This window comes from Myotis daubentonii, chromosome 1 (assembly GCF_963259705.1).
Source record: "Myotis daubentonii chromosome 1, mMyoDau2.1, whole genome shotgun sequence".
Taxonomy (NCBI): domain Eukaryota; kingdom Metazoa; phylum Chordata; class Mammalia; order Chiroptera; family Vespertilionidae; genus Myotis; species Myotis daubentonii.
Genome location: NC_081840.1, coordinates 34,778,538 through 34,793,932, shown reverse-complemented (window position 1 = coordinate 34,793,932; position 15,395 = coordinate 34,778,538). Strand labels below are relative to the sequence as shown.

Genomic DNA, 15,395 nt, shown 5'->3' with positions numbered 1-15,395 from the left:
TGGCCTAAGCCAGCAGTTGGACATCTCCCAAGCGCTCCCAGCCTGCGAGAGGGCGCGGGCCAGGCTGAGGGACTTCCACACCGCCCCCCCCCCCCGCACAAATTTCGTGCACCAGGCCTCTAGTAACTAATAAAAAATAACAGAGCTGGGAGTCAAACCAAGTCCAACTCCGAAAGCAAAGGCTTTACTCTTAAACATCGTATCTCCTTCCTTGATAATTTTTAAAGAAAGTCTTAGAGATCATTGCTGGCTATTCGTACAGGGCTCAGTATCTAAAGACATATCCTAGTAGAAGAGTATAAAAAAGTTAGGAGGTGGGGAAGAACTGTATGCTGTGGGTTGTAGTCCCTGCTACTAATTTGTGACATTGATTTCTTTGTCAGTAACCTCTCTGAATCATGATTTCTTTATTAGTAAGAATAAGATACTTTGTGAAATCCCTTTTAACTCTACTGCTGTGATATGTGATCAGTATTTTTTCCTTTTTCTTTTTTAAATAAAAAGTCTCCTTGTCAAAATTATTTTGAAAAGATTGCCTAACAAGAATGATTTTTTTTTTTGTCAATGGGAAAAGTTAGAAAATAATCATAGCCTAAATAACAATAAAACTACCATTATTGAGTGCCTACTTTCTAGTTACAGCTCTAAGTTAGTTACATACATCATCTTTGTTAATGATCATCAGAAACCTATGAAATAGAAGAGTAAATTGAAGCACAAAGTGGTGGTATTTCAGGTCTCACAGCCAGTTCGTGTTGGCACTGAGAGTTGCATTTAGGCAGTTTAGCTTCTGAGTTTGTGCTCTTAGCTACTAACTTACAGCTGATATAGTGTTCGATTATCATTTACTTGCAATTTTTTATCTTACATACCACAGTATAAAATAGATAGGAGAAGTGGTTTTTCCCCTAAAAACTGACCTATAAAAGATCACAGAGTGGTATCTCTATTTGACATAAAGATTTCAGAAACATCGTTCTGCTGGATATTTCTTGAGCCACTATATGCAAAGAATTGAATCTTGGGGGAAATGAAGCAGTAAAATGGAGGGAAACCATTTATTTTCCTATCCTTTATGTAAATCCAGCATTACAATAATTTTACTTCAACCTATGAAGTGATTTAATGGAGATCTAAAAATAATAACAGATTTGATATGTTATTTCAATTTAGATGTTTTTACTAATGTAATCTTGTATGATACAAAGAAATGACCGAAGTATGTTTTGGTTTGAAGTAATGAAATAGTTGTAATTTTTTTGAGCTAAATTTTTTTTTAATGAAACATTCTTTTTTTTTATTACAAATAAAATGGAGTGTATAAAATTCACATTTAGGTTTTTATGAATTTAGAAGAGTGTTTCACTGTAGCAGCAACTCCCTTTGGGGATACACCCGGAGTGCAAGCCTATCAGAATAGAAGGGAGCCCTTGTTAGTTTGAAAAGTCCCCAACGTGATTCAGACTTTCCCTTCTCTCTACCCCAAACCTCGGTTAAAAAATCACTGGTTTAGAAAGGGCTTCACAACGCCCTTACGCAAACCCATCCAGGTATAACATATAGCACCTTTTTTTAAAGAGAATAAAACAGAAGGTCATAGAACAAGAAGAGGAAAAGAAAAACTAACCAGCATAGCATTCGAGTTACACAAGTGGAGACATTAGCAGATAGAAATGATATAATTTTAAAAGGCAGAGAGCTCAGTTGGGTGTTAGCCTTTGAAATCTCTTACATTTTAGGTGGAACAGGAGCAGTTGGAAGATTAGCTGACTACTCTCATTCTGCTCTGTGTTCATTTTGTCTTTCCAGTGAAAGAGGATTGAGATAATGCCCTACCCTTCTTTGGGGCTTCACAACACCTAATGTAATAATGATGGGTACATAAAAGGAACTTAAAATTTTTAAGCTGAACCTTACATAGACTGAACGTACTCTTTCTTAGTTTCCAGCCTGTTTTGTTAAGTATGAAAGGGAATGATGTTGCTGATTTCTTACCATAACACAATACATATGCTTGAACTCTGGGCTTGGAGGCAACCACCGCAGAGAAGACTGCTACTTACCTGCTACAGATAAATCAATGCATGAGAGGCTCAGTGCATGAAATTCATGCACTTGCGGGGGGGGGGGGGTGTGCAGGTCCCTCAGCAGGCCGCACCCTCACGCAGTCCAGGAGCCCTCGAGGGATGTCCGACTGATGGCTTAAGCCCGCTTAAGCCTCCTCCCCCCGCCCCCCCAGGCCTAAGTCGGCAGTCAGACATCTTTAGCGCTGCTACGGAAGCAGGAGAGGCTTCTGCCACCACCACTGCGCTCGCCAGCTCAGAATGGGGCTCCCCAAGTGGGAGTGTACTGACCACCAGGTGGCAGCGCCTTCGTTGAGCGTCTGCCCCCTGGTGGTCAGTGCACATCATAGTGACCTGTTGTTCCACCTTTTGGTCAATTTGCATATTAGCCTTTTATCATATAGGATAAGTAAACTATTTGCCCACAATCTTACTTGTATAAAACTATATTTTCCTCTAAAACTGTTCTTTTTAAGCTTTTATTTCTTCAGTGAACTGTATTGCATTTTAATTTCTAAACATTTAATTTTGATATTTCTTATAGTATAACTACAGTAGTTTAACAGGACTGTTTGTCTCCAGTGAGAATATATTGCTTAGTTTAATGAACTATGTAATGCTTAAAATCTCATTCATTTAATAATCTTCTTTTAAATCCACCTGAAATTTTTGTGAAATAAAGGAAGCTTGAGAGATGACTTTTACCTTAGAGAAAATCAGGAAATACTGGTTATGCCATATTATGACTTTATTCCAAATCATTCTGTCCTAAGAATTTGTTCAAAACAGTGGTTATTGGCAGTTATTGGTGCTTTTCAGAGCAGGGTTGACAGCAGACTACGTGTATTACAGGCTTCTCTTTCCAGTTATTTAACATTTCTCTGCTTCATAATTTTCTAACCATAAAGAGAGTTTCCCCCGGCCTATTTCATTTTAATGTTAACATTTGGCTTCTGTTGAACAGTGTAGGGCTCTTTTGTGCTCCCTGACAACTTTATTGGTTGTTTCACATAGATTGTGTTAGGCAGCATGCCCCAGGCTGGCCTAGGGAGAAGGGAAATTCTAAGCTGCTTTTTGTGATGATTAAATCCTTAAGTAAAAATATCTGTGAAAACTTTTAAACTATCTGTATAAATGGCCTGTGGGTTTCTCTTACTTAATACAAATTGTGAATTCTCTTCTGGTCTTTTGCTTCCTCTTTCCCCTAATCTTTGATGCATAAAGATAATAATCTATTAGGTAAAGTATTATTTTATTGACGGTCATTAAAATCCAGCTGTTTAACTTCCTTCTTTATATTAAGGCCACTATATCAGGCTTCTGTTTACCTGGTTTTATGAGAGCAACTGTGGGGAGTGCATTTGGTTTGTGTTCTTTTTAGTGAATAGAAATGAATCATGATTATTTCTATGCTTAACTGATTTTCTTATGCAAAAAATTTTTTAACTGTAGCTTCACCAGGTGATATAGATCTCGGACACATTGAGCCCAATCTGTACCTTACATCTGACTTACGGGGATGATTTTTACTTTACAAGTTGTTGGACTTGGGAGCTATTCAGGTTTTTTCATTTCCCTGCAATTTCTTTTTCTCATAATAATCAACACAGTAGAGATAGTAATTCTAGGTGTTTTTTTTTTCAAATTATAAGAGAAAGTTTCTTTAGAAAGTTACAGAGGAAGTAGAAGTAAGCCAGCTGGGCTGCGTAGGCTCAGGAAACAAGTTACGGACGCAAAAGAAGGGTCCTGGGAGCTTAGGAGAGGGAAAGGCAGAGGCAACACACCTGGGGGAAGCAGAGGGCGAAGGGAAAGGCTCCTGGGAGGGAGCGCGAGCCCAATTTGTCATTTGCCTAAATATCTATAAACCCTCCCCAGGTATAGGACTCCCTTCAGGCACTGAGCTCAACTCTCCGGAACTTAGGGGACAGAAAACATTTATCATTTCCCTTTGGAAAGTTTATAAAATGTTGAATTAAAAGGCTGCAGGTGTGGTATTCAGAGCTCTGAGGATAGTACTTGAGATAATTCCATCTGGGGGAGGTTATTTGTTGGGACAGGACAGTGTTTAAACTTTGAAGTCAGTTTTAAACAAAGTGAAGCAGCTGGAACCTGGCATAAGAAGAAACGAATCTTTCACATTAACTATTGCTTTTTAGAGGAAAAAGAATTGGAGTTGTTTTTACAGGTGCCGATGCAGTTATTCTTCCTATAGGAAGAATTTTATCTTAAATTATAAATTTTAAAATAAGCAGTTGTCAACTCAGAAAACAGAAGCAATAGTAAACTTAAAAAATGTAATGGGATTTATGTCTAAACATATTTTGGGATGAGACTATACTAACATATTAAGTCACTTTTAAACATGAAAACAAGGAAAGAAATGTTTAATAGTGACTAATTCTGGAAAGCAGAGGCAGATAAAATATTACATACTAAACATCAAATGACCAGGCACCTTCTCCATCAAGACTTACAGTATTTTTCTCAAGCACTGGAGCTATAATGTTGCAAAATCTGCAGGGCTGGGTTAAGTATGTGAGGAGAATTGAATGCAGCAGGATAGTTTAGCAGCTGCTTAAACAAGGAATTAAAGCAAGAGGAGATGTGTCCAGGGTGGACAGGAAAAATACTTCAAGAACTCAATAAAACACAGCTGACATATTGTTACATTTTCAAAGACAGCTGGGAAGTGACTGCATTGCTGGCACTCAGGGCTGATTCTAAAGACCAGATCTGGTCAGCCGTGAATCTAAGCAAGCTGTTAGTCATGAGGAACCACAGACTCGAGGTGGAAACCAATCAGGGTCGGCCATCATTGCAAGGCCTGGCATTATGCTACAACTTTATAGAATGCAGAGAGAAACAAGACACAGTCGCCGACCTCATGTAGCCCGCATTTAACAGGGACAGCAGACCCACAGCAACTAATGATCATACGAGATGAGAAGGTCACAGGTGCTTCCTGTGTACCTGCTGTACGGGTCACTCAGAAGGCAGTGACTGCAGGTCCCAGTCCATGCTCTTAAGGAGTATACTCTCCTGTGGAAGTGACAGGTACATAACTAACTACAGTGCAGTTGGTAAGTGCTATATTAGAGCTGCCGTTGGAAAACAAAGCATCCACAATTAACAGGGGAGTTCTTTTGCCATTACTGTTGGAAAAGCAACTCATGGAGCTGTGGTATCCTTTGAGTCAATGATTCTTAAGTATTTGGGGCTACAGACCCCTTTAAGACATCAGTAGCTATGCCCATCTGTCTCCCTCCTCAATTGTACTTACACGAAAATAATTTGCATACTGTTTCAGGGTATTCACAGATCCCTGGTTGTCCATCCATGAAATAGGGGTTAGGATCCTCATTAAGGTTAAGTACTTAGATTAAAAGGTTGCAGGTTCGATTGCTGGTCAGGGTACATACCTAGGTTTCAGGTTTGGTCCCAGTCGAGGTACACACAGGAGGCAACCGATCAATATTTCTCAAATCAATGTTTCTCCCTTCCTCTCTCTCAAACCAAGAAACATATTCTCAGGTGAGGAATAAAAAAAAAAAAAAGACCACCATTGTATTTCTTTCCTTTCTAATTTTATTTTTAAATGTGCAGTTTATAACAAACTAGTCTTTATCTGCATGTAGAAAACACCAAAACGTGGCAATTTAAAGTACTTCTATGTACTCCTCGTCTCATAGAAGAATACCACAAATTCATATACAGTGGGGCCTTGACTTACGAGTGTCCCGACTAACGAGTTTTTTGAAATACCAGCTGTCTCTCAGCCGATTTTTTGCATTGAGGTGACAGAGTAATTTGTGTTAACGAGCTCCTTAACGAGCTATGTCTCAGAACGAATTCAACTCGTAAGTCAAGGCCCCACTGTATGTGGCTTGTGCTATGTGCAGTTACCTGCTTGTCCAATGTTGTTTTAGGAGAGAAGGCTTTGTTTGGATTTCTCAAAGTTAGCAAGTGACAGAGATATACTAGTAGTAATAGGTGTTACCAGGTATTTGAAGATTAGAGTCAGAATGTAAGGCCTGCTGATGAAATTGAATTATCTAAATTTAAAAACCTTTTCAAAAGTTATATATATTTTAAAAGTTATACAGACAATATACAGGCAAAATCTTAAATGGACATTTAAAATCTTTATATTACTTAAAATAAATTAGTTTTAGCTTTTTTGTTCCTTAGTCTTATAAATCCAGTATCAAAGAACAGAAAGCATAAAATTTCTTAATAAATTTTAAATATTTGTAAAGCCAAAAAGATTTGAACTTCAAATTCCAAATGTCTACAAAGTATATTAAAATACATCTTAAGAACCTTCAAGCTCATGGTCTCCCTCAGTGGCGTCGCAGCTTAAATGCATGCCAGGTTAAAGACATACTGCAACCCCATTGAATCAAGAAATGGTCTCTTTAAAAACAAAAATCTGAAAACAGCTGTTGAAACAATTACATCATAGAGTAATGACATGGCTGTGGAAATTTTTGAAGTCAAATTCAAAAGCATCAGACTGTATTTACTATAGGTAGAAAATTTATGTTTGCTCTGCTGATGATTTGTTGAGATAGTTTGTCTTTTCTTTAAAAAGTTTTTTTAAAACTGTAAAGGACCATAACTGGATGGGAATGTTACTCTTTTTGCCTGTTAACAGGAATGAAAATGATGCTCTAAAAAAATGTTCTCAGTCTGAAAATTTCTCTTTTAAAGTTCTTAAACCTGTGACTGTTTTAGCCTATGGAGATTAATACTTCACAAAGTTTTCCCAAAATGTATATTGTGAAACAGTTTTAGATAAAATAGTGCATTTTATTCACATAATTGGTTGTTTTAAACGATTACTAGAGTTAAAAGTAGCACAATTACTTGGAGGCCTTCTAGAGCTGTGGGGGTTTGCTTGGTGCGTTTCCTTGAAACAGTCTTACCCTTTCTGAAGCCACTACCTTTTGTGGCCCACCCTGAGGGTCATTGCCTCTTGGGATAGTTCCTTTCCAGTTACATAAAAGGAACAGAAGCTCATATAAAGAGCTAAGCTATTCTGAGTGCTTTCCCTGTACCAGCACCATACAGAACACTTTCTATGCCTTACTCCGTGTAATGTTCACAAAACCCTCCGAGGTAGGTAGTTATCTTTATTTTATAGATGGGGAAACTAGGGTTTAGGGAAGTTATTAACTTTCCCAAAGACTCTTGTCACTCACAATTGCTCTTACCCCTTACCTATTTTTTTTTTATAGCACTTATCATCTCCTGACATTCTTTATGTTTATTTCCTTACTTGTTTCTCATTTGCTCCTACACCAGACTGGAATATGATGCCAGTGAGATTGGAGCCTTTGTCTTGTTCACAGATGAAATTTCCAGAGTCTAGAACAGTGCCTGGCACATAGTAGGTGCTCAGTTGATATTTGCTGAGTAAATCGATGGACAAGTCCAGCAGCCCAGCTCTGTCCTATTCCGGAATCCATGCTCTCTCCTGCCCCCCAACTCAACCCACTCTCTATATTTTTTAAGTTATTTTCTTTTGTTGTTGTTAATCCTCACTTGAGGATATTTCTCCATTGACTTTTAGAGACAGTGGAAGGGAGAGGGAGAGGCAGAGAGAAACATCGATGTGAGAGAGGCACATCGATTGGTTGCCTCCTGCACACATCCCAATCAGGGCCTGGGAACCTGCAACCGAGGTACGTGCCCTTGACGGGAATCGAACCCGGGACCCTTCAGTCTGTGGGCTGATGCTCCATCCACTGACCCAAACCACCTAGGCCTCAACCTGCTCTTTACTCCTTGCTACACAGAAGCTTCACACCAACAGTCTGCATGGGACCATTCCCCCGTGTCTGGTCAGTAGACATCATTTGGACCCTAGACTTGCCCTTGACCTGTCATAAAGGGACTTGTGCTTGGAACTTCATCACTGCTCCCTCCTCAGCTGTTCCTGCCATTCCATACCACCAATTAAATGGAATTTCCCTCAACAACTTTTCGCAGTAGTAGTTTCTTCTGTGGGTAACTACGGTATTTGGTATAGGGCAAAGAAAAGTGAGTTGTGGCCTTAGCTCTACTAATTATGAGTTAGATGATTTATACCAGACTCTTCTCTGAAAACCATCTCTTACTTCGTGTGACCTTTCACTCTTGGATCCTTTTCTCCTTCCCTCAGACACTTTCCTTTTGTTTTCCTTTATTTTCTCCTTATTTACTATTGTTGCCCTTCCCTATATTTTTGTCACCATTTCTCTTCTCAGTCTATTTTCCTTTCCTAGGAGATCACTGTTCTTATTGTTCTAATTATTTTTTTAAATTAATTCTTTATTGTTCAGATTATTACAGTTGTTCCTCTTTTTTCCCCCCACAACTCCCCTCCACCCAGTTCCCACCCCACCCTCTGCCCTTAAACCCCCCCCACCGTCCTCATCCATAGGTGTACGATTTTTGTCTAGTCTCTTCCCACATCCCCCACACCCCTTTCCCCCCCAAGAATAGTCAGTCCACTCCGTTTCTATGCCCCTGATTCTATTATAATCACCAGTTTATTCTGTTCATCAGATTATTTAGTCACTTGATTTTTAGATTCACTTGTTGATAGATGTGTATTTGTTGTTCATAATTTGTATCTGTACCTTTTTCTTCTTCTTCCTCTTTTTAAAGGATACCTTTCAGCGTTTCATATAATACTGGTTTTGTGGTGATGAACTCCTTTAGCTTTTCCTTATCTGTGAAGCTCTTTATCTGACCTTCAATTCTGAATGATAGCTTTGCTGGATAAAGTAATCTTGGTTGTAGGTTCTTGGCATTCATCACTTTGAATATCTCTTGCCATTCCCTTCTGGCCTGCAAAGTTTCTGTTGAGAAATCAGCTGACAGTCGTATGGGTACTCCCTTGTAGGTAACTGACTGTCTTTCTCTTGCTGCTTTTAAGATTCTCTCTTTGTCTTTTGCTCTTGGCATTTTATTTTTTTTATTTTTTAAATATATTTTATTGACTTTTTTACAGAGAGAAAGGGAGAGGGATAGTTAGAAACATCGATGAGAGAGAAACATCGATCAGCTGCCTCCTGCACACCCCCTACTGGGAATGTGCCCGCAACCAAGGTACATGCCCTTGACCGGAATCGAACCTGGGACCCTTTAGTCCGCAGGCCGACGCTCTATCCACTGAGCCAAACCGATTAGGGCTGCTCTTGGCATTTTAATGATGATGTGTCTTGGTGTGGTCCTCTTTGGATTTCTTTTGTTTGGGGTTCTCTGTGCTTCCTGGACTTGGAAGTCTATTTCTTTCACCAGGTAGGGGAAGTTTTCTGTCATTTTTCTTCAAATAGGTTTTCAATATCTTGCTCTCTCTTCTTCTGGCACCCCTATAATTTGGATATTGGTACGCTTGAAGTTGTCCCAGAGGCTCCTTACACTATCTTCGTATTTTCGGATTCTTTTTTCATTTTGCTTTTCCAGTTGGGTGTTTTTTGCTTCTTCATATTTCAGATCTTTGACTCGATTCTTACGATCCTCTAGTCTGCTGTTGGAAATCTGTATAATATTCTTTATTTCAGTCAGTGTATGCTTAATTTCTAGTTGGTCCTTTTTCACAACTTCGAGGGTCTCACTAGACTTATTGAGGATCTCATTAAATTTATTGGCGGTTTCACTAGGTTTCTTTAGTGTCTTACTAAGTTTATTGGAGGTTTCTAGAAAATTCTTGAAAAACCTTGAAAGTGTGGTTTTGAACTCTATATCCAGTAGTTTGCTTTCCTCCATTTCTGTCATTTGTGACCTGTTTCTTTGTCTCTGCATTTTTTATGCTTCCCTGTGTTGATAGAGTGGCTTTGTGTGCTAGGTGTCCTATAGGGCCCAGTGGCTCAGCCTCCCCAATTACCTGAGGTGGACACTCTTGGTGCACCCCCTTGTGGGCTTTGTGCACAGTCTTGTTGTAGTTAAGCCTTGATTGTTGTGGGTATCACTGGGAGGAATTGACCGCCAGGCCAATTGGCTGTGAGAATCAGCTGTGTCTGCAGTGGGAGAACTTCTGTGCTGGAGACACCCTCTGGGGCAAGACTTGCTTCAGTGGGGCTTTGGGGCTCACTGAGTCTGCCCCCTGAGTGTGTCCCTTATGGATCTGAGGAGTTGTAATCTGGATGGTCCCACTCTGACCACGGTACACTGACTCTTGGATCTTTAAGGAGGTGCTAATTTAGCCTCTGCCTGAGGCTACCCAGCAGGAACTCAGCTGTGAAGGAATGCAAGCTGCTGTGGGGCCTTGGGCCAGCTGCAGTTGATTAGGTAATTTTCAGATTGCAAAGGGCCAGGCCTTTCATATGAAAAAGCTGGCGCACAGCTTGGGCGGGGTTCCAGGGGATCAACAGGGTGGAGCAAGCAGCTATGGCTGCTCCTCAGTCCTGCCCTAAGAGGCCCCGCTTCTCAGTGTCCCACGGTAATCACTGCAAGCACCTCTGAGAGAAAGCCGCCCTCGAGGTCCGACCGATGCCAGACAGTCTAGCCCAGCCGTGGGCAAACTACGGCCCGCGGGCCAGATCCGGCCCATTTGAAATGAATAAAACTATTAAAAAAAAAGACCGTACCCTTTTATGTAATGATGTTTACTTTGAATTTATATTAGTTCACACAAACACTCCATCCATGCTTTTGTTCCGGCCCTCCGGTCCAGTTTAAGAACCCATTGTGGCCCTCGAGTCAAAAAGTTTGCCCACCCCTGGTAGCCTCTCCCCATATGAGTTTGGGTCCCCAGAGACTCGCCCGGAACTGGAGTTCAGAACAGTTGGGAGCTTGAGATTCCCTCCTAATTGAAAAAGACAACCGTGTCCTCAGCTGCCAGCCCTTTCCGCGTGCCCCTCCGTACCCCTGCACTTTACTTCCACACCACACCTCCTCTGAGTCTTGGTATGCTTTTCTCTTTCCTTCTAGTTGTAGAATTTCCACTCAGCCAGTCTTCCTATGGTTCTGGATGATGTCTGTTTTATCTTTTAGTTGTATTTTTGAAGTGGTTGTGCGAGGCAGCAATTTCCGGTGTTTCCCTATGCTGCCATCTTGGTTTTCTGTCTCCGTTCTACTTATATCCGGTTAGGTGGTTGCTATTTTGTTGTTTTTATATCTCTAAAACTGTCTTATAATTTTGACTAAGAGTTGCCTAGAAAAGTCTACTCACACATTTTGCAGGCATTCAAACTCACCAAGTATGTAACTGACCCCAGTATTTCCCCACCTCTCTGTATCACCATAGCCTCCAGCTTGTTTGTGTTCTTATTACCTCTTATTCAGTCATGTCAGAGCCATATTCAATTTTTTATAAAGTACTGAGCCTTCCTCTTGGCATCCTGAATCTATTTCCACTCCAGGGATCATCAGTTCTTGCATGGACTGTCTCCATAGATTCCTTTCTCCTATTTTCCACACAGCTCTTAGAAGTCCCTTTTCTAAAATATATTTGCTCATAATTACTCCTATGTTCAAAGTCTATTGTGGCTCATAATTGTTTGCAGAATTTGACCCTGACCTTCCTTCACAGCCTTCTATCTCATCATTCCTCATATCCAGCCAAGAGTTTGATAGCCGAATACTCAGAGTTCCATTAACATACTAACTTTATCTTGACTTTATTTTATTGGTCTCTTTTCCTTCGTTGTCTTCTACATCTTGTAAGTCCCAGCTCAACTGCTGCTTTCACCTAATTTAAACTAAGAATTCCTGTACATGTTTATCTCCACTACTAAGTTTTGAGCTTTTTGGAGATGAGGCTGATTTCTTTTTCACCTGTGCACCCTCTGAGCACCATCTTGGCTCTGCACACAGTCAGCTTGTATTGATTTTTACTTAGTGAGTGTATGCTTTCGGAAAAGCGAGCTCTGTGCCTCAGTTGCCTTGTCAGTTTGTCTTTCAGAATTACTATTAGGATGAGGTGAAATGATGGGGAAAAGATCTTAGTAAAAATTTAATCACTGTATTAATATAAGGCAGTAACTGCAAAAAATAGCATAACGTTACAATAATTGAATTTAATGTGGTCTTTGGCATTTTGAAATGTCTTTAAGATCCAAAAAGATAAGAAATTATAGTTCTCATAACATCATTGACAGTTTAATCAGTTATTTTGTGCACAGGGAAAATGAAGGTACATAGAGAGCAGCTTTGTGCAATTAGATAACAGAGGAAATAATAATTTCTGTATCAGTGTAGTCTTTGAAAGATATGGGACTCAAAGAATGAGTTTTTCTTAATAATGGGGAAAGGTAACAGTTAATTGATTTTAAAAAAATATATGTTTATTGATTTCAGAGAGGAAGGGAGAGGGAAAGAGAAACATCAGTGATGAGGAAGAACCATTGATCAGCCACCTCCTGCATGCCCCCTACTGGGGATCAAGCCCGCAACCCGAGCATGTGCCTTTGACCAGAATCGAACCTGGCACCCTTCAGTCCTCAGGCCGAAGCTCTATCCACTGAGCCAAACCAGTCAGGGCTGCATTGATTTTATGGGTTGAAAATTAATTTTGCTCTCAGACATACTAGTAGTTATACCCTGTGTTAGTTTTGACTTTACTGATGACGTGAGCTCTCACCTGGGATACTTCTCTTGGTTATTTTGTGGATTCTGCATTAAGGCTTTACAAAATATCAGTATATTTAAATATCAGGATATTTAAATAACACTTATGTCCCATAGATATTTTTCAGAGCAGTCTTATTGGTTCTTAATGTTTTTATTGTATTCTGACAGAGCTAAATTTTTAAAATTTTCCTTCCTATTTAAAATATTTATTCTATTTAAATTGATATAAGAATTGCTTTCTTAAAGGATTATACTATGGTGGTACAGTTTGTGATGTTGCTATAATGATGCCAAATCTATGGAAAAAAACCCCACATACCTGATACCAGTAACAAAAAGGAATGATGTAATATTAAAATAGAATTTGTTAGACGTCCTGATATGAAAGGAATATGCTTTTACAAGTATTCTGATCATCTTGGACAGCTGTGATTGAGTCACCACTGAAATCTACTGAACTATCTACTTTTATCCCTATGAAATTTTTCACTTTATTACTGTGGAAACTATTTTAAAAATATAAAGGAGTTTTAGAAAAAGTACTATGACTCTTTACTCAGAGATGTCTTTAACATTGTTTAAGATACTTTGTTCTTGCTAGGGGACTGTCTAGGGCGGGGGGATAAAATGGACAAATATGTAATACCCTTTGTAATACTTTAAGCAATAAAAAAATAAAAAATAAAAAAAAAGAAGAGGAAGAAGAAGGTAAAGATAAAAATTATGAACAACAAGTACATATCTATCAACAAGTGAATCTAAAAATCAAGTGAATAAATAATCTGATGAACAGAATAAACCTGTGGATATAACAGAATCAGGGGCATAGAAAGGGAGTGGACTGACAATTCTCGGGGGGAAAGAGGTATGGGGGGTGCAGGAAGAGACTGGACAAAAATCGTACACCTATGGATGAGGACAGTGGGTGGGGAGTGAGGGCAGAGGGTGGGGTGGGAACCGGGTGGAGGGGAGCTATGGGGAAAAAAAGAGGAACAACTGTAATAATCTGAACAATAAAGATTTAATAATAAAAAATAAAAAATAAATTAAAAAAAGATACTTTGTTCTTAAGATGTTTACTATTCTTATGCGTATATGGTAAATGCATGAAATTTGAAATGAGGATTTTGTGTTCTTAAATAATACCGAGTTGGCATTCTGTATGTTCTTAGTCAATATACTTTAAACTTAGAGGGATGAATTAGGGTATTCATGGGTAGATATATATATATAGTCAGCTCTGGTGTTTTTCAATGAATTCTTCGTCCCAAACAGCCTCCTTTACTCGCTGTGTTACCTGTAGCATTTCTCATCTGTACACAACCTTTGGCACTTGTAATGCTATCTCAGTCCATTCAGGCTGCTATAGAAAATATTACAGGCTAGCCCTAACTGGTTTGGCTCAGCAAATAGAGCGTCGGCCTGTGGACTGAAGGGTCCCAGGTTCGATTCCGGTCAAGGGCATGCATGTACCTTGATTGCGGGCACATCCCCAGTGGGAGGTGTGCAGGAGGCAGCTGATCGATGTTTCTGACTTTCTATCACTTTCCCTTCCTCTCTGTAAAAAAATCAATAAAATATATTAAAAAAAGAAAAGAAAATATTACAGGCTGGGTAACTTCTAAACAACTGACATTGATTTCTCACAGTTCTGGAGGCTGGAAGGCACCCCTTCCTGGTTCATAGCCAGTGCCTTCTCTCTGGTCTCAGATGGTGGAAGGGGCCAGGAAGCTCTCTCGGGCCTCGCTATCAGGGCTCTACCCTCATGACCTATGCCCCTGCCGAAGGCCTCACCTCCTCCTAATACCTTCACGCCAGGCTGTAGGATTTCAACATATGGATTGGGGGTGGAGGGCACATAAGCGTTCATATCATATACTTTTAAAATGTTATATCTGTGGCAAGTTCTGAGCACCTGGAGAGAAGAAATTACCTCGTATGCAATCCTTGTTTTGATCCCCTGTATTATTTAGGAAAGTTTAAAGCACATAATACCCAGGATACATCTATTTAGCTGAACGAATTTCTCCTCTTTACAGGAGGTAAAGCAGGACCGCCCTTCACTAGTCAGACGTCACCCACCAAGATGTCTGTGACGCTACCCTCGGCGAACCTGGAGGACTGCCCTTCATCCCCGAGCATCCAGGGGAACTCAGAGTCCTCGGAAGCAGACACCTTCTGAATGGGGAACGAGAACCACGACAGAATTTGTGCCGCTGGTTTTGAGGTCATTTTTCTCTGACATAAAACCATCTCTCACACTGTTTTGGTATTGAGCGTATTCTGAAAAATTATTTCTAAGCTTTTATTAAAATGAAAAGCATAATCTGAGTAGGTAAAATTTTTAAATAAAGCATTTGAAATGTAAATCATTGTGAGTGTGGCTGTGAATTATTTCTTAGGATCCTGAGGCACCGCAAAATAGTGGAAAGGCATGCGTGACTTCTCTCATCTAAGCATTTGTTCTACAGACGTAATTATTCGTACATAGTTATGAAATTATGTTGGTCAAGGTCTTTCATTCCAAAAAATTTTTTTTAAATATATTTTTATTGATTTCAGAGAGGCAGGGAGAGGGAGAGAGGGAGAGAGATAAACATCAATGACGAGAGAGAATCATTGATCAGCTGCCTCCTGCACCCCCCCACTGGGGATGGAGCCCACAACCTGTTCATGTTCCCTGACTGGGAATCCAACTGTGACCTCCTGGGTCATAGGTCAACATTCAGCCACTGAGCCATGCCGGCTGGACCCAAATTTTTTATAACAGTA

At 39.9% G+C, this 15,395-nt stretch overlaps 1 protein-coding gene across 18 annotated transcripts in view; it reads left to right on the top strand.

The window, feature by feature from the left end:
• KIAA0586 (KIAA0586 ortholog) overlaps positions 1–14,992 on the top strand; it is a 104,636-nt gene extending 89,644 nt beyond the window's left edge. For 16 of the 18 annotated variants that reach the window (XM_059694611.1, XM_059694605.1, XM_059694663.1 and 13 more), the window contains one exon: positions 14,663–14,992. In XM_059694611.1, the coding sequence (XP_059550594.1) occupies positions 14,663–14,805 (143 nt within the window). In that variant the 3' untranslated portion in view covers positions 14,806–14,992. Of the gene's footprint in view, positions 1–14,661 lie in introns of all 18 variants that reach the window. The other 2 variants (XM_059694631.1, XM_059694621.1) reach the window with 2 other exon arrangements.
• Positions 14,993–15,395: the final 403 nt, after the last annotated feature.